The sequence below is a fragment of the Molothrus aeneus genome, chromosome 17, assembly GCF_037042795.1.
Source record: "Molothrus aeneus isolate 106 chromosome 17, BPBGC_Maene_1.0, whole genome shotgun sequence".
In the NCBI taxonomy this organism is placed as follows: Eukaryota; Metazoa; Chordata; class Aves; order Passeriformes; family Icteridae; genus Molothrus; species Molothrus aeneus.
Genome location: NC_089662.1, coordinates 8511264 through 8534196, shown reverse-complemented (window position 1 = coordinate 8534196; position 22933 = coordinate 8511264). Strand labels below are relative to the sequence as shown.

The window sequence follows — 22933 nt, the reverse complement described above, 5'->3', positions numbered from 1 at the left end:
GTTAAAAAAATTGTAGGAAAGTCTCCTCTATAGACTGTTTCCTTTACCAGGAGCCATTTACAAATGCATAAGTTATAGTGATTAACCAGAACTTGCTTTCTTTTTTCCCCCCTCTTTGTTATGTAAATGTAAATATTGCTTTGAGAAATTACAATAATTAGGAGACAAGTGGGTGAAAATTAACACACCAACAGGAAGGAATAGAATGGAGGAGAAACAGGAGAAATCATCTCCTCGTGGTCAGTCACTTCCAAACTTGTAGTGGGTGGGTGGTGCCCTCAGGGAACAGCAACACTCAGGTTTTTTCACCTGCTGTACTTTGTGTGTGGCACTGTCACTGGATAATGTAGAGAATGGTGGTTGGAACTGTTCTGTTTCCTCTGGGCCATCCTCTGCCTCTGCTTCTTCACCAAAGTGCTCCTGGGGTGTGTGATGATGTTCTGGCATCACCCAATAAATAACACTGGCACTGTTTGGGTGCCACCTTTGTGGACTTCTGTTCCTGGCTCCCTGCTTCCTCCAGAAGTAATACTCTTAGGGTTTTAGATCTTGATATTTAGGATAATCCTTCATAATAAATCAGAACTCTAGCAGGTTGACAGTCCTCTTCATTTTCCCTTTAGCAAGCAATGTCTGTAACAGGCTGTTGCTAAATGTTTGTGTGTCAACTTGTGCAAAAGCTGCTGTGATGAAGGGACTCAATTTCTTAGTAGTATTTTCTTTGGCCTGTGCATTTAATAACATATGGGTTCTAATACAGTATAAGGATTAAAAATATGTAGATGGTTAAGGGGTAAGAGTGTGATTTCACAGTGAAATCATTTAATAGTGAAATAGTCAACGAGAAGATTGTTTTGAGACATTCTGAGATTAATCTGTGCGTTCTGCTTTCTCTCTTGCAGTCAACGAATTCACAGTCATCAGGAAGAAGTTCAAGTGCCCATACTGCAGCTTTTCTGCCATGCACCAGTGCATCCTGAAGAGACACATGAGGTCCCACACGGGGGAGAGGCCCTATCCCTGCGAGATCTGTGGGAAGAAGTTCACCCGCCGCGAGCACATGAAGCGCCACACCTTGGTAAGGGCAGTGCTGGCCATCAGCCCTTCTCTTCAGGGCAAAGAGAGCAGGAACTCACCTCTTCTAATCTGGATTTTGTTTGCCACTCAGGGCTCATCTGAAGGCTTCTCCTGTATCTTCTTCCCCTGCTTTTCCAAGGCCTCATGGCTGGCTGCCTGTTCCTCCTCTCGTTCTCCAAGCTCAGCTAGAAGCTTTCCAAGGTTTTGGGTGGATATTAGCAAAAATTCTTCACTGAAAGGGTTGTTCAGCCCTGGCACAGGCTGCCCAGGACAGTAGGGGAGTCACCCTCCCTGAAAGAGTTTAACAAACATGTAAATGTGGCTTCTGGGGACATGATTTAGTGGTGGACTTGGCAGTGCTGGGGGAACAATTGGACTTGATCTTACAGGCCTTTCCCAATTTAGCAATTCTGTAATTCTATGACTTGGTGCAGAAAGCTTTAAAACACATTGCTCAGCAAGAACTTGAGGCAAAGCTACTCTGTTCTGGCCATGCTTAGTTATCAAAAATGCTGTTACACCTTGTTAAAGAGGCTCCTCAGCTCTGACTGCAATGCTGGTGCTGGTGTCTGGCTCTTCACAGCTTCTTCAGAAACAGAATTTTAAGCTGAACTTTGATTATTTTTCTTTTCAGGGTAGAAATGATTTGCCATCCTAAAGAGGTTCTCAAAGCTTGATGTAGAGGTGGTGTTGTGGCAGAGCAGGTACTTTCTAGGCAGTAATTCCAGCAGCAGATCTGGCTCACCTCAGATGATGCCCCAGGGCCCACACTGGGATCCTGGAGCCCTGTGTGACAATTTTCCACAGTGCCCCATCATCTCCTTCCCTCCTTTGCTGCTCCCATGTCTGTTTGGGTGAGTGCCCTGCCCTCTGCTTGGGCACTGCCTGCTCCCTGACGTGTCCCTTCCTTCTTCCCTTGGGGTGCTGGAGTTTGGGAGCAGATCCCAGCATGAGCTCAGTCCTGCTGCAAGCACACAGCAGGATTTGAGATCTGGTCTGGTTTTGCAGCAGGGAACACCTTGTCATGCCAGCTGGTTGCCTCCAGCATTTTATTTCTGAGAACTTTCCCTTTTTAATTTTTTTTTTCATAAGTTTAGGATGTTGTCAGCATATTTCCCCTTCTCTTCCTTGAAATATTGGCATTTAAATCAGTTGCACTATCATCTTTCTAATGGCACTGTCTGATACTGAGGGCCAAATCCTGTTTCTGTGTTTAATACTAATTTGGCTGTAAAGGGAATGAGATTAATTTCTGTTCAGTTGCATCCAGGAATATGGCTCACTTTGAATCTGCTGACTGAACTGTCAGCATTGGAAAAGAGGCAGAGAGGTGATTTTAGTTTTTTAGAGTTTTTTAGGAGAAATGCAGCCTGCTCTAGTGGAAGATGTCCCTGCCCATGGCAGGAGGTCAGATCTAGATCAGCTTTAAGGTCCCTTCCAACCCAAACCATTCTGTGATAACTACAAATTGGTTTAGTACCTGTTTTATAATTTCTTTTCTATATGGCTCTTTTAGTCCTTATTCTGCACCCCTGACCACCTTCTGTTCTCCTATTCAGCTTTTGATGCCTGAAAATCATTCTTGTACGAGTTGAAAGTGAGTGATACCTATAGATCCTGCTGGATGACTCTGAGCAGCCCTGTCCAACTGCTTTAAAAAAAAGTAATAAAATTTAATGCCTTTTCTTGATGCAGTAGAAGAATGTCATGGGGACTGGCTCGGGGCAGGGGAACCTGCAGCCAGAGCATATCAGAGACACTCACAGGCTTTGAACACGGCTGGGACTGATGAACACAGAACCTGAGCCAGTGTCCTGCAGCAGTGAGGGCTGAGGGGCTGCAGTGGGTCAATTTGTCCTCTTCCCAAAGAGCTTTAGCTCAGCTGAGTATTCCAGAGCACAGGGTTGAGGAGATTCAGGTGGTGAGAGCTGGTGATCCCCTGCTGAGGCAGGAGCAGGGAGCAGGCATCCAGGCAGCTGCTTTAAAATAAAAGGAAGGACTTTAATCAGCAAAAGCTTTCCCACAGGCTTTTGTGAGCATGAAAGGAAGAAATGAGTTAAAAAGGATTAGGAACTGGTGATATGTACCCAAGGCTCTGGTGGCTGCTGGGCTGCTCAGAACAACCCCAAACCACTGGCACTGGATCCTTGTGTGCTTCTACACCACTTCCTGAAGTCTCTCCTGAGGATCAGTGCATTGAGTGCCTGTGCTGTCCCCGTGTGGTGTTAATCTATAAAAGAATAAAGAAAAAAATATAGAAAAGAAAAATCCATATTTATAATACATTCTGGGCAGCCCTAAAGCAGTCAGGCAGTTGGACATGAAGATTGTCATGGGTCCCTTCCAACTAAATTTTTCTATATATAAATAAAGTCAGTATGTATTTTACATGTAGATATATATGTGTAATTGAAAGTACCTGATGAGGCTCCTTGTGGTGAAGTTTGGGAATTCTCACTGCCCTGGTTTATTTGGCAGAGGAGCAGGTGGATTGTTTGACAAGCTCCTTGCTTTGCATGCAGGGCAAAAGTGACTAGGGACAGATTTCACCTTTAAACAGGTGTTTTGTGCTTCTCAAAGTATGCAATTTTTCTCATTGAATTGTGCAGTTTGACTCTGGAAGTGAATTCTTTTATCCTGCAGAGCATTTTCCTTGCTTACTTTACTGGCCATGTATTCTGTGATAGCTTCATATGCCCAGGATTCTTGCAGCGTGAGTTATGGAAGAAAAATATTTTTGTCAAACCAAAGTAGTCAGAAATAAGGTGAGAAGAGCATTCAGATGCATTTTATGGGGGATACAGGAGAAATTCCAAGTGCTTCTGTTCTTTGGTTCTGGACAGCAGTGGGATCAGGAGGGAGACTGCTAAATCACCATGACATTAACACTGGTTTGATCAGGGTTGTTCTTCTCTGAACAGAACTGGTGCTTGTGGATTGTTTCTTTATTTGTTTTTAACATTTTCCTCTTGTACGAGTTGAAAGTGAGTGATACCTATAGATCCTGCTGGATGACTCTGAGCAGCCCTGTCCAACTGCTTTAAAAAAAAGTAATAAAATTTAATGCCTTTTCTTGATGCAGTAGAAGAATGTCATGGGGACTGGCTCGGGGCAGGGGAACCTGCAGCCAGAGCATAGATGGTGGGTGTGACACAACTATGTCACCCCAGAAAAACAGAAGGAAAAAGGAAGGAAAAAAAAATTAAGATAAAAGTTTGTCTCAGACTTATGAGTGTGATGATGAGCAGGCAGGCCCAAAGGATTTTCCATTGTGTGTCATCTCTGCAGGGTTGAATTAATCCTGGTGGGTTTGAGCTCATGGTGAAAGCCAGTTGTGACCTCAGGCAGAAATTGTGGATTTGCCTTTGCAAGGACACGGGAGCAGCCGTCATTCCATCTCCATTGGCACTCACCTCTGTGGTCTTTCTTCTTCTCCAGGTCCACAGCAAAGATAAAAAATATGTCTGCAAGGTTTGCAACCGGGTGTTCATGTCAGCAGCCAGCGTGGGGATCAAGCACGGCTCGCGCCGCCACGGCGTCTGCGCCGACTGCTCCGGCCGCGGCATCGCCGGGCACCTGGACCACAACGGGGCAGAGGGCTCCCCTGAGGAGTGCTACCCCGGGGAGGGGCCGTACATGGAGGATCCAGATGACATCAAAGTGGAAGGAGACGAGGAGATGGGAGACGACGACGACATCAAGTGGAAGGATGACGTGGGGATGTCACAGGATGATGTGATTTTAGATGATGACAAAGATGTCGACTCCCCGCAGGAGCAGGACAACTCTGGGGAGAACGACAAGGATTTTACCTGGATTTCTTAGGGATTGTTTTTTGTTGGTTTTTTTTTTTTTTTTGTTTCGCTCTGTTGTTTGTAGGGGGAGGGAGGGTGGGGAGGAAGGAGTATGTTGGAAAAACTAAGTAGCCTTGTTGTCGTCCATGTGTGCAAAATAACTCTTGTGTTTTCTAAACAAGTCCTTCTCTGTTCCACTCAGACACTGTCTTAGCAGGGTCGCTTCCAGCGGCACGACTGACTTCGCCTTCCCCCTTTTCCCTTTCCCTTTTCCCCCTGTGACCCCCTGCCCATGGCCACCCCTTCAGCCAAGCCAGCCAGGCTGCCCAGGAGGGAGGTGGAGTCTCTGCAGGTGTGGGGGGGCTGGTGAAGCATGAATCCTCCTCCCCTTCCCACTCCAAACCGAGCACCGGCGAGGTCTTTGTGTCCAAAGCAGGTTTGTTGGTTGGTTGGGGTTTTTTTACACCTTGTCTGTGGTAAAATCCCAGCAGCAGTGGAATTTCAAGCTAAGGTTGTGAAAGCAGATGGATGGATGTGTTGGAGGGCTTCCCCTGATGATACAGGCCTTTTGCTAAGTTATTTAAAGAGTTTTACTTATATTTTATGGAGCCAAATAGATCAAAAGGCAAGTCAGACTACAGCCTTACGAATACTTCTCTTGGATTCTTAGCTTCCAAAAGAATCACCATCAAAAACAGATTGTGACTTTTCTTGGACCTACTGGCATCTTACCCACATCCTGTCTTCCAGCCTCCGTCATCCACAGGCACTGAAACACATTTGTGCTTCTGGAAGCACCTTTTGCTCTAGAGGACACAATTCTGTACCTGTCATTCTTCTCCACGAAGATCTTCACTTTTCTCCCTTTGCTCAGCTGCCTTTTTCACAAATATATGCAAACTGTAGCAAAATGAAGGCATTCAGCCAAGTGCAGGATGAGCTGGGGAAGGCGAGAAGCCGAGGTGAGGAGATCCCAGCAGGGTGAAATCCTGCTGCTCCCATCCCATGGACTTTTGTGGGGCCAGGATTTCACCTGGCTACTTTGTTCTTCCTTGCCAATCTCAACATTCTTGTTGATCATGGGTAGGTCTAACACCTACTTAATTCATGACAAAAAACATCAGCTTTAGTTGCACTGGTTCCACGTAAATTTTCCAATAAACCATTTTTTCTTTAAATAAGAACCAGTTTCTCTCCCAGCATCTCCTCAGACTCTGTTGGGCTGTTCCAGACAGTTGGATTCTCCCTGTTCATATCGGCCACTGTTGCCTTCTTTCAGCGACACCTAAATAACAACAGCAACAGCATGTGTTGGAATTGTCTTATTCCTGAGAAACAGCTTGTTCTACCTTCACCTCTTTGCTTCTGGTGCTTTTTAAAATAAATTTTTAAAAAAAGCTGAAGACCTCACTCCATCCTTGCCATCAAGCAATTTTTTATGATGTCTGTGACTGTGGTACCTTGAAACGTGCCACAAAAGACACCCCATTGCCAGAAGCCACATGACTCAAGGTGCTATTTTCCTTCCTGCAGGCCTGGTGGTCCGTGAGGAAAAGCGTGGTCCCACCCAGCAAAGGAATTAAAAGCAAATTGTACAATAAACCCCCATAAAGCAAATAACCTGAAAGGATTTAAGCCACTTGGTGCCAGGATTTCATGGAGCGTGGTGGGAGCCTCGATCCTGGCACCTGCAGGAGCTGGGATCTCCCTCCCTTCCCTCCTTCCAGCTGCATCCTGGGTTTATGGCATTCACTCTCTTTCTCTGCTCCTCAGCTCCTTGCAGACATTCACCACCTTCTCTCTACATCCAGTTCACCCATGCTTCCATTGGGAGCCTCCAGGCTCCTGCCCCGTGGATTTGGGGATGTTCAGTGCTGTGGGAACACGGATCTTTCCTAAAATCCTCGCTGTGGCTCAGTGGGGCCACACCAGCCCTGCTGCTGCTGCCCCTTTGACTGGACGAGTTAGTGGCACTTGTTGCTTTAGGCAGTGAGCACGGATAACCCTCTTCTTTAAATATGGGAAGAGCAGAGCAGGTCATGGAAGAACATTTTTCTTAACTTGTAAAAATCTCATTTTGCGTTTTAACTTCTTTCCTTCTCTTCCCCTATTTAAAAGCTGTAAAAACCCACCCAGTATGTCACAATTGGACCTTTATATACCCTTTTCCAATGGCTTTGGGGAATCCCAGAGAGTGAGGAGGCTGTTCCCTTATCCTGATTTTGGCCCCCCCCAGAGTGTGGGCTCTGTATTTATTGTCATTTACCCTGTAAATAGGGAGGGGTTAGGGGGTGCCTGAAATCCTGAATGTGCAGCCTCACCTGTTGCATGTAGACAAATACATACAGTACTTAAAAGATTTATCTTTAGCTTTGCTTTTTATATGTAAAAATCTATTTTAAAGAGAATTTTAAAGCCTAAACAGTTCAAACCCCTGGGTTTGTGTCACATTCCAATGGCCCATCCCCTCCAATGCTGGTGTGTGCATCCACCTTCTGGGGAGGAGCAGGTGTGGGCCAAGCCCTCCTCTTCCTCCCTGCCCTTGGGTGATTCAATTTTGCCATCAGAATTACCAAGTGCTGAGCTTTCTTCACAATCCCCTTGGAAATATTTTATTATTTTCTTTCCTTATTTTTATTAAAGGTGGGCAGAGAGCCAGGTAGCGCTCAGGAGTGTTTCCAAATTGTGTCACTTTGAGGCTCTTTGAACTGAGGATGCAAAAAATAAAGCAAAAAAAAAAAAGGGAGAGAAAAATAGAAAATCCACATAAAAACTAACTTTTCCCATGTCATAACCTCCCACATGCTTCTGTCCCACTAACACACACCGTGTACCAAATAAAACCCTTCTAACACCTGATGTCTACTGAAGTGCTTTGTTCTGATGGAGCTGTGCAGAGTTGGAAACACAGGGATTCATCTTTAACCTTCCATGCTCTGACTTGGGTTTGAAAAACAGGAATTTGGGCGTGTTTTTTATGCTGAAACTTTATAAACTTCATCAGTCACTCCAGGTGATCGCATCCCTCCAGCTTCTCTCCGGGGTCTCTCGGTTATACTGCCTATGCAAACTTCTGCTCTTGGAGATTTAAACAAAACCCCACTAATTCTGCCTGTTCTGCATCTTGTCTTTGTATTTCCCTTCAGGGCTTTCTATACTTCACTGAGGTTCCCTTTTTTTAATTTTTTCTAAATATATATATATGTGTGTGTATATATATACAGACTTAGTTCCACAACAATAACTCCCTTAGAGGTAAAACATGGATATACTCCATCTTGAGAACTTGCAATTCATTTTTTTAAAGCATTTGTACATGTAAATGTTCCTCCTTGAATTCCTTGATTACCCTCATTTTTAATTTTAAATCTGAGTGCCAGGAGTAGAGAGTGGAATGGGGCAGAGGGCATCGTCCTGTCTGAGCCCTCTGGAGAACATCCCAGGGATCCATGGACTTGGAGAACATCTTAAAGGATGGAGATAAACAAGGTCCTTGTGTCAATTTGGGATTTCCAGAAATATTCTTGAAACCGTGAATTCCCCAGTTTATGGTTTTTAAGGTCACCCCAAAGCCTCACAGCTGCAGAGCGGCTTTGTGGGGAAGCAGAGGGGGATTCCCTAATGAAGGTTTGCGAAGTGATTGTCCTTTCCCTTTTCTTTCTTTTTTTTTTTTTTTTTTCCTTCTTTAATCAAAAACCAGGTTTTTGGACAACAAAATGAGTAATTTTTGTCCAGAAGGAAACCCACTCCAGCATTACTTCCCATTTTGTTTCCTCTCCCCACTCCTGCCTTTAAACACTCCATTTCCCCCAAGCAAAGCTGTGGCTTTGGGGTGGGTGGCTGCGTTTGGGGGCTGATCCTGAGCACCTCCCCTCAAAGCTCCCCCTTTTGCACATCACCCTTGAGGAAAGAAACTCCATGAAAACAATGCAAAAACTGGAATTTTTTGCAATATTCTGAAAGATAATCTAATTTTTGCTCATTCTGTGACACATGTGACTCCTACAAAAGCCATAATTAATGGTTCCTTTGATTTTGTAGATCCTGAGTCGTGTTTTGAATTTCAACCTTTTTTTTTTTAGTCCCCCTAGTCAGAGTGCTGTGTGTATGCTTTCATATATATTTATTTTTCAACGTGCTTTAAACCTGTCTACAAAAATAAAGCTGAACAAACACAAAAAGGATGGTGTTTGAAGATTGTTGATTTTTTTTTTTTGCTGGGAATATTCTATATTATACTGACTTTATATTAATTATTATAAACCTGTGTTTGTATTGAAGATGTGTTTAATATTTTGGGGAGGTTGAGGAGATTTCGTAACCAGAAGTCAGTGGGAGAACATGCTGTGTTGTACTGATTTTCTGTCAATGTAGTTTCAGGTAAATCTGATTTTATTTTCTAGTTGCTGCCCAGTTCCTCACCTGCCGGGGGCTGCCCCTCGGATAGAACCTTTGTGATGGGATTTAGCTTAGACATACCTGCAAAAATCAATCAGTTCAATAAATTGGGAAATTGCTGCTACAATTTTGTCTGCTTTTTCTTTTCTTTTTTTTTTTTTTTTTAATATGTAATTATTATTACTTTCTTCCTTGCCCTGTGTGGAAGGATGGGGCAACATGGGGACCAGCAGGGATCCCTGCTCACCCCCAGGCTGGGGGTGCTGCTCCCTCCACCTTCCCCATCCCAAACAGGCACCTGTGGCTCATTCCCTTCCTCCCTGCTGCCTGATGGTGGCAATTTCCTGATTTTTTTTGGGCATTATCTGAAATTAAAGTAACTCCCAGGAGGATGCACAGGGTGATGCCATCCCTGGGGGATGTGGGATGCAGGAGGGGGGTGACAGCAGTAGGCCCGGGGTGCCCACCCTGCCTGTCTTAACAGTAACTAAAGAACAGGAATCATTAAAAAAAAATCCAAGTATTTATTTTTTTTTTCTTTTGGATCTGATACATCACATCCCTGGAGGGGACAAGTGGGGGCACAGCACCAGCCTGACCCATGGGGCCCAAGCAGTGTCCAACCCTGCAAGGGGGGACCCTGCAAGGGGGGTCCCTGATGCAAAGGGAACCTTCCCACAGGGCAGGAGGGTGGCAGGGCCACCACCCCCCCATCCCCTCCCTGCATGGGGAGAGGAGCAGGGTGGCATGGCCTGGCCAACCCGAGCTGCTGCCTGGGCTGGAGAATGACAGGACCAGAGGGGAGAAAGGGTTTTGAGGGGAAAATGGGGTTTTTTGGGGGTAAAAAAGGGGTTTAAAGTGAATTAAACCCCTTGAAACCCGCCCAGGGCTGGAGGCACCCCGCGGCCCGCGCGCTCTCGTGCTGTGGGAGGGAGTAGGTAAAAATACGAATTTTCATATATTTTATTTAAAAAATAAAAACCACACGAAGGAAAAAAAAAAAAAAGTAAAGGAAAACAAAAAGACCCCTCTTTGTGCAGTTTGGCTTAGTGCAAATGGGCGCATTCCTGCAGGCACTTCCCGGGGCATGGCCCCGGCGGGGGCTCCCCAAAACGAGAGAGAGAAATGACATTACAAAGAGTAAAAACCCCCCTGGGGGGGTGAGGGGGGGCAGGCGCCCACCTCTGCCCTGGGCACTGGGGCTGCCCCCCGGGAGCAGGCGGGGGGCAGGAACAGACACCCCCTTTTCCAAACCCCTGCCGGCCACAGGCACAGCTTATTCAGCCATGGGGGGGTCCCCAAACCAGAGTGGGGAGGGGGCCGGGAGCAGCCAGACACCCCCTGCCAGCCCCCCCCCGGCAAGGAGCGGGGTCGGATCGATGGATTTAGCTTATTTTCAAAGGGAAAACAAGGCAGGGGGGACAAGCTCCGTGGCAGGGGGGGCTGTGTGTGTGCATAAAGCTTTCGGGGGGCCGTTCCCTGAGTCCGGGGCGCGGCCGGGGGGGCGCGAAGGCACCTCGAGTGCAAAATGTGCAAGAAGGAGGGAGCGGCGGGGCTCCGTCAGTCGAGGAAGCGCTGGCACGCCTTCTTCCAGCGGCACGCCGTGCACCACATCTCCCGGTGCTCCATGCCGTACACCTTGCGGCACTTCTTGGCCTCGCCCCGCGGCCGCCTGCGGGCACAGGGACAAGTCACAACCGGGGACACACGCGGGGGAGAGGGGACGGCGTGGGGCATGATAGCAATGGCTCACCTGGGCACGGCCGGTGGCTTGGGTGGTGGCGGGGTGGGGACAGTGGGGGACACGGGTGGCCGCGGGGGGGTCCGGCAGCCCTGGAGAGAGAGGACACAAATCTCATCAGACAAGGTGATGAGGGAGTGCAGCAGCCCCACCTCCATCCCCTCCCTACCTCCATTCTTGTGCTCACTTCATTGCTGTCCCTACCTCCATCCCTGTGCCCCATCCCTGTCCCCCTCCATCCCTGTCTCCCATCCCTGTCCCCCTCCATCCCTGTCCCCAGTCCATCCCTCTCCCCCATCCCTGTCCCCACTCCACCCCTCTCCCCCATCCCTGTCCCCAGTCCATCCCTGTCCCCCATCCCTGTCCCCCTCCATCCCTGTCCCCCTCCATCCCTGTCCCCCCACCTGGTACGCGTGGTCGGTGTGGACATGGCAGCGGCCAGGGGGCCCTGGGGGGCTGCAGGGGGAGGCCAGGGCCAGCTCGAGGATGGGCAGGGCCGGCGGCAGAGGAGCCTCGGGGCCGGGGAAGGCGGGAGGCACCGAGGAGGTGGGAGACACCGGGGTGAGGCTGGAGAGCCCGTCAGTCAGCGCCTCCACGTCCACGTCCAGCTCCGTGTAGTAGAAATCCTCCTCGCCATCGCTCTGCTCCAGGTCGGCTTTCCGGCTGCGGGGAGAGCAGAGGCTGGCTGGGACACTGTCCCCCAGCACTGCAGGACCCTGCAGGGGGTACCAGAGGGTCTGGGGGTGACTGGGGGTACCCCATGTGCTTACCCAAGGTGCATGGTTCGGATGTGCTTCTGCATCCCTGAGGAGCTGCTGAGGACTTTGCCGCAGCTCTTCCACAAGCACTTGAACATCACCTTGGTGGAGTTCTGCAGGAGAGAGGTGTCAGGCTGGCAGCCCCATCCCCGTCCTCATCCTCATGCCCAGCCTCATCTCCAGCCCCACTGTCATCCCAGCACAAATACCATCCTCATTTTCATCCCCAACCTTACCCCCATCATCACCCACATCCCCAAACTCATCTCAGCTCTCATCCCTATCTCCAACCTCATCCTCTTCATTCCCACCCCAAATGTCATCCTCATTCTCATCTCCATCCTCACTCTCCCCATTCCCAAACTCATCCCAACTGTCATGCCCATCCTTAACCTCATCCTCTTCTTCATCTCCATCCTTACTATTCCCAAAACCCAGCTTCACCCCCATCATCATCCCCAGCTTCATCCCACCTTCCTCTTCCGTGGGGTGGGCTCTCCAAAGACGAAGTGGGTGCCGTCGGGCTCATCAGGGCCCTCATCTGGGAGTGGGCCAGGCAGGAAGGTGCTGGGGACGTGGCTGGAGAGGGGGGGTGAGGGGGTGGAGGGGGTGGATCGGTCGCTGGAGGGGTCCCAGCTCCAGTCCCCGCTGGTGTTGCTGCTGCTGCTGCAGCTGGAGGACATGGCAGGAGCCTCCTTCCAGACCTCACTGCCAGGCTCTGGTGAGGAGGAGGAAGAGGAAGGTCAGGTCCTGCTGTGGGACACACGTCCAGGGATGGGGGGACAGGGACATGTTCTTACCTGTGGCATGAGTGGCCGGTGGGTGCCCAAGCACCAGGGGGCTGGCGGAGAGGCTGGTGAGCACCGCAGCTGCCATCACCTCATCAATGCCTGCCTTGCCCGAGAGCTTCCTGCCAGCAAGAGCACAGGGGGCTGTGTCAGGATGGACAGGCCCCCTGGGACCCTCTGTTACTTTCCCTCCCCCACTGAGGTGCCAGGACCTCCCACCCACAGTGGCCTGCACCCACCCCAGGGTGGTTTGTGTGGGGGTACAGGGGTGGCACAAGGTCTCAGTGGCCCCACCGTGTTGGTGGCATCACCAGGTGGAAAGGCACCCACAGGTGCCCCACACCCTGCAGCATCCCGAGATGATGCTGATCCCTCCAGGGATCATCCAGCAGCTGGCTGGAACTCCCCCAGGCATGGCACAGGCAGCAGTGCAGGCAAGCTGCCAAAATGCCACTGCCTGTGGCATGCAGGGGCAACCCTCCATGACTGTGGGCAGCACTGTGCCAGAGGGTACTGGCAGCTGCATCCTGCCTAGAGACACAGGGATGGCTTGCCTAAGGCCAAACAGCTCCTTGAGGTGGGAAAAAACTATAAAAAAATTTAGATTAAAAAAAAAAACAAGAGGTCAAGAGCACCCAAAAGCATTTTGCAAACGGATAACCTGGTGATGCTCCCAGCTGGGAGTCCCCGGAGCTGCCACAGCGGGACAGCCTCTCACCACGGGGATCCTGGCATGGCCAACAGCGGCCAAAGTCCTCCTGCAGAAAGAATCCCGGCGCCGGCGGGCGGGTGTCAGCCGTGCCGGTGTCCCTGCCTGTGCCGGGGCACGGGGATGCACTGCACGGTGTCCCTGCCTGTGCCGGGGCACGGGGATGCACTGCACGGTGTCCCTACCTGTGCCGGGGCACGGGGATGCACTGCACGGTGTCCCTACCTGTGCCGGGGCACGGGGATGCACTGCACGGCCGAGTGCAGCGCCAGGCAGCGCTCCAGCCCCGCGTCCAGCGCCCGCAGCACGGCCTCCTCCTCCTGGCTCGACGGCGGCTCCCCCAGCCAGCCCTCGGGTCCCAGCGGAGCCTGCGGGAGACACGGCAGCGGGCAGCAGGGATCCCCCCGAGCACTGGGGTCCGCAAGGATCCCCACGGCCTCGGTGGGATGGGGAGTTGGGTTTTGGGGAGCTGGGTTTGAGGAGCTGGATCAGCGCCTCCGGGCAGGGCTGTGGTGGGACCCTGACAGCCACTCCCCCTGGGGTAAATCCCAAGTGGATCCCGCCAGGTCGCAGTGGGATCCAGCTAGGAGTTCCTGAGCACTCTCCAGATGCCCCTGTGATGCCGCTGCCAGCACCATCACCCACTGGCTGAGCATCAGCAGGGATCCAGCAGGGATCTCCACAGGGCCAGGACCTGACACCCTCCTGGCAACGCAGCTCTAAGGTGGCAGCACCTACATCCCACATGCCGGTGTAGATCTGCACCTTGTGGATCCACACCCCAAGTTTTTCCCGCTCTGAGCGGATCACCCGGGATCCAGCGGCTATCCCAGCGCTGGGAGCGCACTCGTGCCCGCCAGGCCAGCCCGACACCGGCACCCGCTGCCCGGGCTCCGGCACCGAGCGGATCCCGCTCCGGGGAGACCCCACGGGATCCAGCACCAATCGGATCCCGCTCCAAGCGGATCCTGCACCAAGCGGATCCCGGCCGCTCTCCCTGGGGCGGGGCCGGGCGGGTCCCCGCGGCGGGAGATTCCGGGAAGATCCCAAAGCGCTGCGATCCAGGCGAGACGATCCCGCCGGGGGCGCGGCTGCTGTGACCCACCCCCCCCCCCCCCCTCCGCGCTCCGCCGCCACAGCCCCCCCACTTCCCGCCCCCCAAAGTTTATCCCATCGCGGCGCCATTTTACCGGCGGGGAAAGTTTCGGGCGGGCCGCTGTCAGCTGTCACCGCCCCCCCGCCGCCTCCCCCGGATCCCACCCCGGTCTCCGCCGCCGCCCCCCCCGGTACCTTGGCGGGGTCGGCGCGGGCGGCGGGCGGCGCGGTCGGCGGCGGCGGGCGGCGGCGGCGGCGGCCGGGCATTAGGACCGCGGGCGGGCGCGGGGGGTCCATGCGCGGAGCGGCCGCGGCCCGGCGGGGGGAGCGCGCTCCGCCGCGCGCGGCCCCGGTGTCGGCGCCGGCAGGGCCACGCCCCCCGAGCGCCGCGCCATTGGCCGGAGCGCGCGGGCTGGAACGCGGCCGCCGCTCTCCGCGCCGCTGATTGGCCGAGGTCCGCTGCCACTTCGCTCGCGGCGGCCACGCCCCCGCCCTCGCGAGCCGGTCGCGCCCCCCCGGCCGGCCGCGCCACGCCCCCGCCGGCAGCGGCCATCTTCGCGCGCCCCGCCCTCCTGCCGCGCGCGCTGCCCGCGGGACCCCCCCAAAAAACAAAACACCCCCCCCCCCAAAACAACCCCACCCCACCTCCGCCAGGCCGCCCGGCTCACCCTCGCTCACCAATGAGTCCACGCCGGCACCCCCGGGGCCGCCCTCAAGTCACCCCCTCCTTTTCCCGCCAAACTCGCGGGGCTCCCCAAAAGTCGCAGAGGACCCCCGAAAGTTGCGGTTTTGTTGTTACGGCTCGGGATTCTGGGTGCTGCCCAAATAAACGCGGGGATGCCGTCACCGCCGAGCATCCCGCAAAACTCCCAACGGCTCCTGCGGACTTACCCGGGTGAAACACGCAGCGTTAAAATTTGGGGGATTCGCTCCAAAGTGACGACCCCCGCCAAATTATAGGGCTGCCGATAAGTTACAGGGGTTCTTCAAACGTTGCAGAGCTCCTCACAAAGTTATACTCCCCTAAACTTGTAGGTTTCCCCCAAAGTTCTCTCCGAAGTTTTAAATCCCCTATAACTCGCCTGTAGGGCTCCCCCACCAGCTCTAGGGCTTCCCCAAAAGTTATAGTCACCTTCTGCTAGAAAGGGGGTGTGGTCTGGACTTTTGGGGTGTGTGCGCCGTTCCCAGTAGGAAAGAAGTTGGAAAGAAGTCCCTAATTCCACCGTCAGTCCTGCCCACCACGAGAAATCACTGCCAAACCCCCCAGAATGGCGGGGCTGGGTGTGAGTGGGCTGCGAGGGGTGCAGGAGGTTCTTGGGGTGCTGAGAGGCGTGGGGGGTACACTTGGGGTGCGTGGGCTCCATGGGGAGTGTGGGCTGCCCTGGGCATGTGGGATGCATGGAATGCCCTGGGTGCACGGAAGCTTGGGGTGCGTCGGGTGCAGGGGTTCTGGGGTGCACTGGGGTGCCCTGGGTGCCTGGGCTGGCTTGGGGGACCTGTAGGGCAGGGGGTCTGTGGGATCCATGTGACACATGGGGTGCGGAGGGTTTTGGGGTGCACGGGTGTTTGGGGGGCTCGGCTGGTGCCCACCCGCGTTCTGCCCCTCACCTGCCCCAAAACCCGCGGGGCGGCTCCGAGGCGCCGCCGGGTCCTGCCCCTGCTGGACCGAGCAGCCCTGAAGGCCGGGACAGAGTCCGTGCGGCTGTCCCGGATGACGGCCCCCGCCTGTCCCCCCCCGCCTGTCCCCCAGCAGCCCCGGGCCGCCTGGCACGGCCGATTCCCGCGGCTCGGGGGCTGCGGGGTTGCTGGGGTGGCACCCCGGGATCCCCTGCCTGGGGAGGGGACGTTCCCAGCCTGGATCCTGGGGCGCTCGGCCACCCCCCGTTCCCCGTTCTGCTGGAGGTGGGGCTGGAGGCGCCAACCCCGAGTGTTTTCCTAGGAGTGAAAAAAGCAACAAACCGGGAAAACCCCCCCGAACCCGGCCAAGCGCCCGGTGCCACCCCGGCACGGCCGCCCGCGGGGTGTCCCTGTCACGGGAACGGGGGATCAACCGGGAACCGGGACACCCCCGGGGCCCCTAAACCAGCACGGGAGGGGGAGCACAGCCGCAACAACCTTTATTCCCCATCTGCCCCGTCCCTGGGGTGTCCGATCCCGCAGCCCCCGCTAGCGCAGCCCCGCAGGAGCCGGTGGGGCCCGGGGGAGGCTCCGCGGCCGCCCCCGCTCTGGTTTAATGGTTAACGGCGGCCGAAGCGCAGAGCTGGAGGCTCCGGCAGCTCCGCTCGGTGTTGTGCAACTCCACGAGCATCGCCCACCCTCGCACAGGGTGCCACCAGCCCCACCCCCGGCCCGGGCAGGGGGGCTCGGCACGGGGGCATCCCAAATTTAAAACGTGGTCATGGCACCTCCTGAGTTGGAAAGGCCGTGCAAGGATCATTCAGTCCAATTGCTGGCCCTGCACAGGACTCCCTCAGGAATCACCATCCCTGGGAGATGCCCCCGTGGTACCCGGGTGCCCTTGCCGGGGTTTGGCTGCAGACTGCACGGATGCCCCTCGCACAGGGGGTCGTGCAGAGGGATCGCGGCCGTGCCCGCCCTGCCCGTGTCCCCCTGGCTGCCCGCTGGGGCTGCGGGGCTGCCGGGGGACGGGGCCACACGGGGGTGAGCTGCAGGGATGGGGGGAGCTAGGCGGGGTGCGGAGCTGCTCGGCCGGGGGGCGGGTTTGGTGGACAGCCCTGGGCTGCCGGACAGACACAGAACTGCGCGGGCTGTGGAGCCCTGCGGGGTGCAGAGACATGGAGGTGTGGGTCCTTATGGCAGAGAGCGCCCTGCAGCGCCGTGCAGGTGTCACACGGTGCGGGTGTCACACCGTGCGGGTGTCACAAAGTGTGGGTGTCACACAGTGCAGGTGTCACACAGTGCGGGTGTCACAAAGTGTGGGTGTCACACAATGCGGGTGTCACACAGTGCGGGTGTCACACAGTGCAGGTGTCACACCGTGCAGGAGTCACACAGTGCGGGTGTCACACAGTGCGGGTGTCACATGGTGCGGGTGTCACACAGTACAGGTGTCACACCGTGCAGGAGTCACACCGTGCACGTGTCACACAGTGCGGGTGTCACAAAGTGTGGGTGTCACACCGTGCAGGTGTCACACAGTGCGGGTGTCACACAGTGCGGGTGTCACACAGTGCGGGTGTCACACGGTGCGGGTGTCACACCGTGCAGGTGTCACACAGTGCGGGTGTCACACAGTGCAGGTGTCACACCGTGCAGGTGTCACACAGTGCGGGTGTCACACCGTGCAGGTGTCACACAGTGCGGGTGTCACACAGTGCGGGTGTCACACAGTGCACGTGTCACACAGTGCGGGTGTCACACAGTGCGGGTGTCACACGGTGCGGGTGTCACACAGTGCACGTGTCACATCGTGCAGTGTGTGATGCATGGAGGATTAAGGACCTGCAGCCCCGTTCAGCGTCTTGGGCGCTCTCTGGGCTCCTGCTCGCTCCCTTTTGTGGGAACGGCACCGCTCAGCGCACCCGCGCACACTCACTCACACTCTTGCACACCCGCGCACACTCACTCACACTCTTGCACACCTGCTCACTGTCTCGCACACCTTCTGCTGCTGCTGGGGGAAATTGGAGACCAAATTTGGCCGCCTCAGCCCCTCCGTAGCAGGATCTGTCCCTTCCCTGGTGCCATTCCGAGCCTGCCCTTCCCAAGGGAGGTGGCACCGTGGTCCCCACACCCCCACGGGCAGCGCGGGGACCGGAGTGAAGCCCCACTGATCCCGCACGGAAATGATGCTCCTGTGCCTGGCAGCACAGCCCAAAACAGCTCCCAGGGATTCAGGAGGTGCAGGAGGGACCCAGCCGCGTGTGCTGCGATGGTGGGGAAGGGGAGCAGGGGCAGGATGCGGCCGGGGCAGCGTGGGGGAGCCCACGCGTGCTTGAGGCAGCCTGGCAGCAGGAAGAGCGCGGCAGCAGCGGCACCAGCCGCGCTCTATCAGCGCCCTCATCTCGCAGGGGGATGGGAGAAGCTCTCGAGGGCGGCTGTGGTTTGGCGTCGAGAGCAGGGCTGACGACGAGCTGGGGTGCCTCCAGCTCTGACACCTCCAGCGGGGTTTGCTGAGCGCTGCGTTTTCGGTTTTAATCTCTTCACCTGCCGCGGTGCAGGGGCACAGATGCTGAGGGGAGGCGCGGCGCTTCCTGCCGCACAGCCTGGCACGGCACGGCACGGCACGGGGGCTGGGGCTCCACCCCGCTCCAGCCACACCAGGCCATCGTGCCACGAGGTCAGGCAGCCGCTGGCCATGTGACAGGGACACCGTCACTGCCACCGCGTCCCTTGGGGCACGGATGTGCAGCTGCACCGGGGAGGAGAGGAGGGAAGGTTAAGCTCTGGTACACATCCAGCTCAGGCAGGCTTTTTTGGCACACGGAGGCTGCAGGACCCACAGCAGTGATGGGGAGGTGAGCAAGGAAGCAAATGCTGAGCAAACACAGCCTGGTTTGTACCGCAGCCCTGTGCGAGGCTCTGCTCTGGCACAGATCACCCCATACAGCAGCTTCTTGGTGGCTGTGTGTCCCCATTTCAGAGGTGCCAAACCACCCATCCAGGGCGGGTGCACTCACTGTCACATCGTGCTCAAAGCTGCTCTCTCAGCACCAGTTGCACCAGCAGCAGCAGCAAGAGAGCCCAGAACCAGAGATTTAGACTCAGTTTAAGAGTGTAAACCTTCTCTCAGGCTTTTAATGGTGACCCATGGAGACACCCTTGCGTGGGTCTGAAAGGGTGGGAATGGAGGATGGAGCAGAGCCCATAGCCCACACCAGGGAAATTTCTGTGTAATCCTGTGCAGGGTGAGGAGATGGACTCAATGATCCCTTGTGGGTCCTTTCCAACTCAGGATATTCTGTGATTCCTTGAAGGCACAGGGCTGACCCCATCTCCCCATAACAAGGGACGTTCTGTGTGTGAGGGGGGCAAAGCTTCTCAGGCCTTCCTGGGGGCTGGAGGGGGCCCTGGTCTCCCCCAGGCAGTGTGAGGAGGACAGAGACCCTCAGGCATGGCAGAAACCTCTTGATGGGGTCTGATCCTGCAGCCCAAGGCATGGGGCTGGCTGCAGCCCCGTCACCCCCCTGCCCCAAAACGTGACTGATCCCCACCCTGTTCCCATCTTGGTGCCAGTGCCAGCCCTGACTCACTGGGTCCCACCCAGCACCCCCAAAATGCCCATCCTTGGACATCCCACCATCACCAGCTGGGCTGAGATGGGACAACAACACTCATAGAAAAGTAACAGAAAATATATACAGAGAGTGAGTGCAGGGCACAGGGCTCTGGTGGGCACAGGGCTGCTGGCACCTGTCCCTTTGGCACCCAGTGGTGTCCAGCCAGGTGGGTCCCCCCTGTGGCACTGCCCCTGCTCCTGGGGGCTATAGGTTGGTGATGTAAACCTGCAGCCCATTGGCCGCTGTCCGGGCAGAGCCTTTCTGGGACCCCCCTGCCCAGACATCCACCACACTCTCATAGAGGTTCTCAGGGACACAGGGCTTCCCTGGCTTGTCCCGTTTCGCTGCCTTCTTCCAGTTCATGTCCACAGCCTCATAGTCAGGCTCGGGGCCACGGGCCTGAGCAGTCCATGCTCTGTCATTGATGGATTCATAACAGGGGTCAGGGGGACCTGGGGCTGCTGGGGCCCCCTCCTGCTGGCAGGGGGGCAGCCACCCAGACTCCCCCTCCTTCACAGCCCTCGGGGTTGATGCAGGGACCTGGGATTTCTTCTTGGTGGCTTTGCACACTGTCGAGTACATCTCCTCCAGCTGCAAAAAGAAATTTTTTTTTTGGGTGGAGGTTTGAGGGCAATCCCTGCCCACTGCAGGGTACCCTCATGATTTTGTCCCCCCCCATCTTCTGACAGCCCCCCCAGGAGGATCCTGGCAGTGGATCCTAACTTATACCCTGCTCCACACATGGGCACAGCCAGGAGAGAGGGAATTGAATGACCCCCCACCCCCCATGTGCCCCATCCCTGCTGTCCCCCAGAGCTGTACCTTGGCATGAGGGGCACTGCCTATGCCATCCCAGCCGTGCTGTGCTCCAGAGGGTCCTGCCACAGCCCCATCCTGCACCTCCACCGACACCACCTTCTTCACTTTATGGACACAGGCGTAATCAGCTGCCCCGTGCACAGCCCGTGGAGGGGACAGCTGGGTGCCAGCTGGCATGGGGGGCGCCGGGGTGCCCTCCTCCCCCACTGCCAGGCACTCATAGACAGCGTCTGGCGCTGGTTTGCGCAGCGGGGTGAAGAGCAGGTTGGAGTAGGTCTGGTCGGGGGCTGGGGAGGTGGCTGGGGGCTCAGGGACGGGGATCTGGGGCAGCTCACGGTGCAGGAGGCCAGAGCTGTGCAGGGATTCACCCCCAGAGGCCGTGGGACTTGGGAGATCCAGGCTGGCTGGACGCTGGACTGTGGGAGAGAAGAGGAAATGAGGGCATGCAACAGGCACCAAGCCCTGTGCCAGCACTGTGACATGTCTCTCTGTGACACGATGGGCAGCTTGGGGACTGCAGGCAGCTGCCAAGGGCCACCAGCCCCTCGGGCTCCCCCTGCTCCAGGGCACTCACCATCTCTGACCTTCACCCGGTACAGCTCGTGCAGCTTCGTGTCCGACTTGCTGAGTGACCGCAGCTGTGTCTGGCAGAGCAGGGCCTGCCCGGGGGGGGACAGACACCCTCAGGCTGGGCTGGGAGCCCAGAGCACCCCCAGGGCTGATCCTGCCCCCAAGATGTGCTCTTACCTCATCCACGAGCTTCACCCCGTCCGGAGCCACCTTCTTCCTGCCCTTCCTGCAGGGAGAAGCGGGGCTGAGCCCAAGGCAGATGGCAAAGCCAGGGGTGAGGAGCAGGTGTCCCAGTGTGGCACTCCCAGACCCCACATCCTTCCCCTGCCCCACAGCAGGCTCTGTGCTGGCTGGGGACACCACAATTGCATCCTGCACCCCACTGAGCTGTGCAGGGCACCACTGGCACCACCCTTGGCATTGCCCCTCCTGCTCTCAGCTCAGCCCTCTCTGGGCTGCTCCTCTGAGGTTTTTTGGGAGTAGAGGCTGTTCCAGGGGGCTGTGACACACAGGGATGCAAGATCAAGCCAGGTGGAGCTGCACTGGGGCGCAGGTGGGGGTTTGGGGTGAGCAGAGCAGCAGCCCCGTGGTCCCAGCTCAGGATGGCTGCACACAGAGTCCCCACGGGCAGCCACCAAATGCCACCGAGGGGTCCCCAGCCCCACCCAGCCCCAGGAGGGAAAGGGAGGAGCTGTGGGCAGCACGTACCGTTTGCAGGCAGCACACAGGGTGCCCAGGTAGACCAGGCCACCGAGCAGGGCCAGGGCAGTGCCAGCTGGCAGCAGCTGGGTCCCTGCTGTCCCCTCGCCGCTGGCTGCAGCCATGGAGGAGCTGTTGGCAGCACCACTGAGCTCTGAGGAGAGAGAACACAAGCTGGAGTTCAGTCTGGAGCTGCTGGGCTCACCATGGCATGAAATGGTGACCCCCAGGGCTTAGGGGACCCCTGCAGCCGGGGGTCTCTCTGGATGGGGACATTTCACCAGGTGTCCCATTTTCTGGCCAGCAATTGCTGTCCCCAGGGTCACTGTAACACCTCCAGTGCCCAGCCCCATGTGGACTCTTGGCAGGGGGTGCTCTGTCACCACCAGGGAAAACTTCAGATTTTGGTTCCTTTTGAAGAAAAAGCAATCCAACAAAACCAGTGGGATTCAAGCTCACAATTTGCCACTGAAATGATGAAAAGGAAATGCCCAGGAGCCCTGAAAACCCTCTGGAGGCACCCTAGGAATGACAGAGTGCTTTCTGGGGATCCTGGGACACCAACCCAGGCTGTGGGATGGGGGTGACACCGATCCTGAGCAAGGGGGAGACCAGAAAGGACAGGCAGTATGACTCAACTTCCTGGAAACAAGGGGACCTTCAGCATCTCCTTCCTCTGCCTCCTCATACCCTGGCCTCAGCAGAACACACCACAACACCCTCCTTCTGCAATGGATTCACACATTCCCTGTGCCACCACAACCCCAGGTCTGCAGTCACTCTCTGCTGTGACACCAGAGCAGAAAACTCCCCATCTTCCCACCCCTTTCCTCTGCCTAAAGCTGTGCCTTGCCCAAACCCAGCCCTTGTCCCTGTGCTTTCCTCAGGGCAAGAATCATCCCCTGCAAACCGTGGCAGGGGCAGGAGAGTGTCCTGACACAAAGCACGGGTGCTCCCCAGCCTGTCAGGATCACCTCCTTCCCCAGGAGGCTTTTGGTGACCTCTGTCCCATCATTCCCATGCCGCCATCCCCATCCCTGCTCTGCTGCCAGCACGCTGCAAACCCAAGGCAAAAGCTGACACCCCTTCAGCGGTGGCTGTGGCTCCCAGCTCTGCACAGCTCAGCTCTGTGCACCCTGCTCTACAGAAAAAGGCTGGCCTGTCAGCAGCACCCAAGGAATGCCTGATCTGAAAGGAGATGGAGGCAGTTCCTGGAGTAAAACACAGCTTCAAGAAGCCATGGTA

At 55.7% G+C, this 22933-nt stretch overlaps 3 protein-coding genes across 5 annotated transcripts in view; 1 reads left to right on the top strand and 2 right to left on the bottom strand.

The window, feature by feature from the left end:
• Positions 1–4909, top strand: part of ZBTB46 (zinc finger and BTB domain containing 46) — a 48364-nt gene extending 43455 nt beyond the window's left edge. For all 3 annotated transcript variants that reach the window (XM_066561581.1, XM_066561582.1, XM_066561580.1), the window contains 2 exons: positions 903–1078; positions 4516–4909. In XM_066561581.1, coding sequence (XP_066417678.1) covers positions 903–1078; positions 4516–4902 — 563 coding nt within the window. In that variant the 3' untranslated portion in view covers positions 4903–4909. The remainder of the gene's footprint in view (positions 1–902; positions 1079–4515) is intronic.
• Positions 4910–10719: 5810 nt separating this feature from the next.
• Positions 10720–14913, bottom strand: SLC2A4RG (SLC2A4 regulator). Its single transcript, XM_066561870.1, has 9 exons — positions 14556–14913; positions 14004–14233; positions 13491–13633; positions 12569–12678; positions 12242–12486; positions 11781–11881; positions 11415–11673; positions 11023–11102; positions 10720–10941 (listed from the first exon to the last, which is right to left on the bottom strand). Exons 1-9 carry the CDS (start codon positions 14911–14913, stop codon positions 10830–10832), a joined length of 1638 nt encoding a protein of 545 aa, XP_066417967.1. The 3' UTR covers positions 10720–10829.
• A 4891-nt stretch (positions 14914–19804) lies between these two features.
• On the bottom strand, positions 19805–21813 carry LIME1 (Lck interacting transmembrane adaptor 1). Its single transcript, XM_066561888.1, has 5 exons — positions 21698–21813; positions 21167–21215; positions 20994–21078; positions 20423–20835; positions 19805–20191 (listed from the first exon to the last, which is right to left on the bottom strand). Exons 1-5 carry the CDS (start codon positions 21811–21813, stop codon positions 19805–19807), a joined length of 1050 nt encoding a protein of 349 aa, XP_066417985.1.
• Between the last annotated feature and the right edge of the window lie 1120 nt (positions 21814–22933).

Coding starts and splice junctions, on each gene's coding strand:
- LIME1 (XM_066561888.1), bottom strand. CDS start 21,813: ATGGCTGCAGCCAGCGGCGAGGGGACAGCAGGGACCCAGCTGCTGCCA. Junction 21,216..21,697: donor CTGTGTGCTGCCTGCAAACG/GTACGTGCTGCC, acceptor TTCTCCCTGCAG/GAAGGGCAGGAAGAAGGTGG. Junction 20,836..20,993: donor CCGGGTGAAGGTCAGAGATG/GTGAGTGCCCTG, acceptor TCTCTCCCACAG/TCCAGCGTCCAGCCAGCCTG.
- SLC2A4RG (XM_066561870.1), bottom strand. CDS start 14,913: ATGGCCGCTGCCGGCGGGGGCGTGGCGCGGCCGGCCGGGGGGGCGCGA. Junction 14,234..14,555: donor CCCGCGCCGACCCCGCCAAG/GTACCGGGGGGG, acceptor CGCTTGGTGCAG/GATCCGCTTGGAGCGGGATC. Junction 12,487..12,568: donor ACCGGCCACTCATGCCACAG/GTAAGAACATGT, acceptor CCTCCTCACCAG/AGCCTGGCAGTGAGGTCTGG.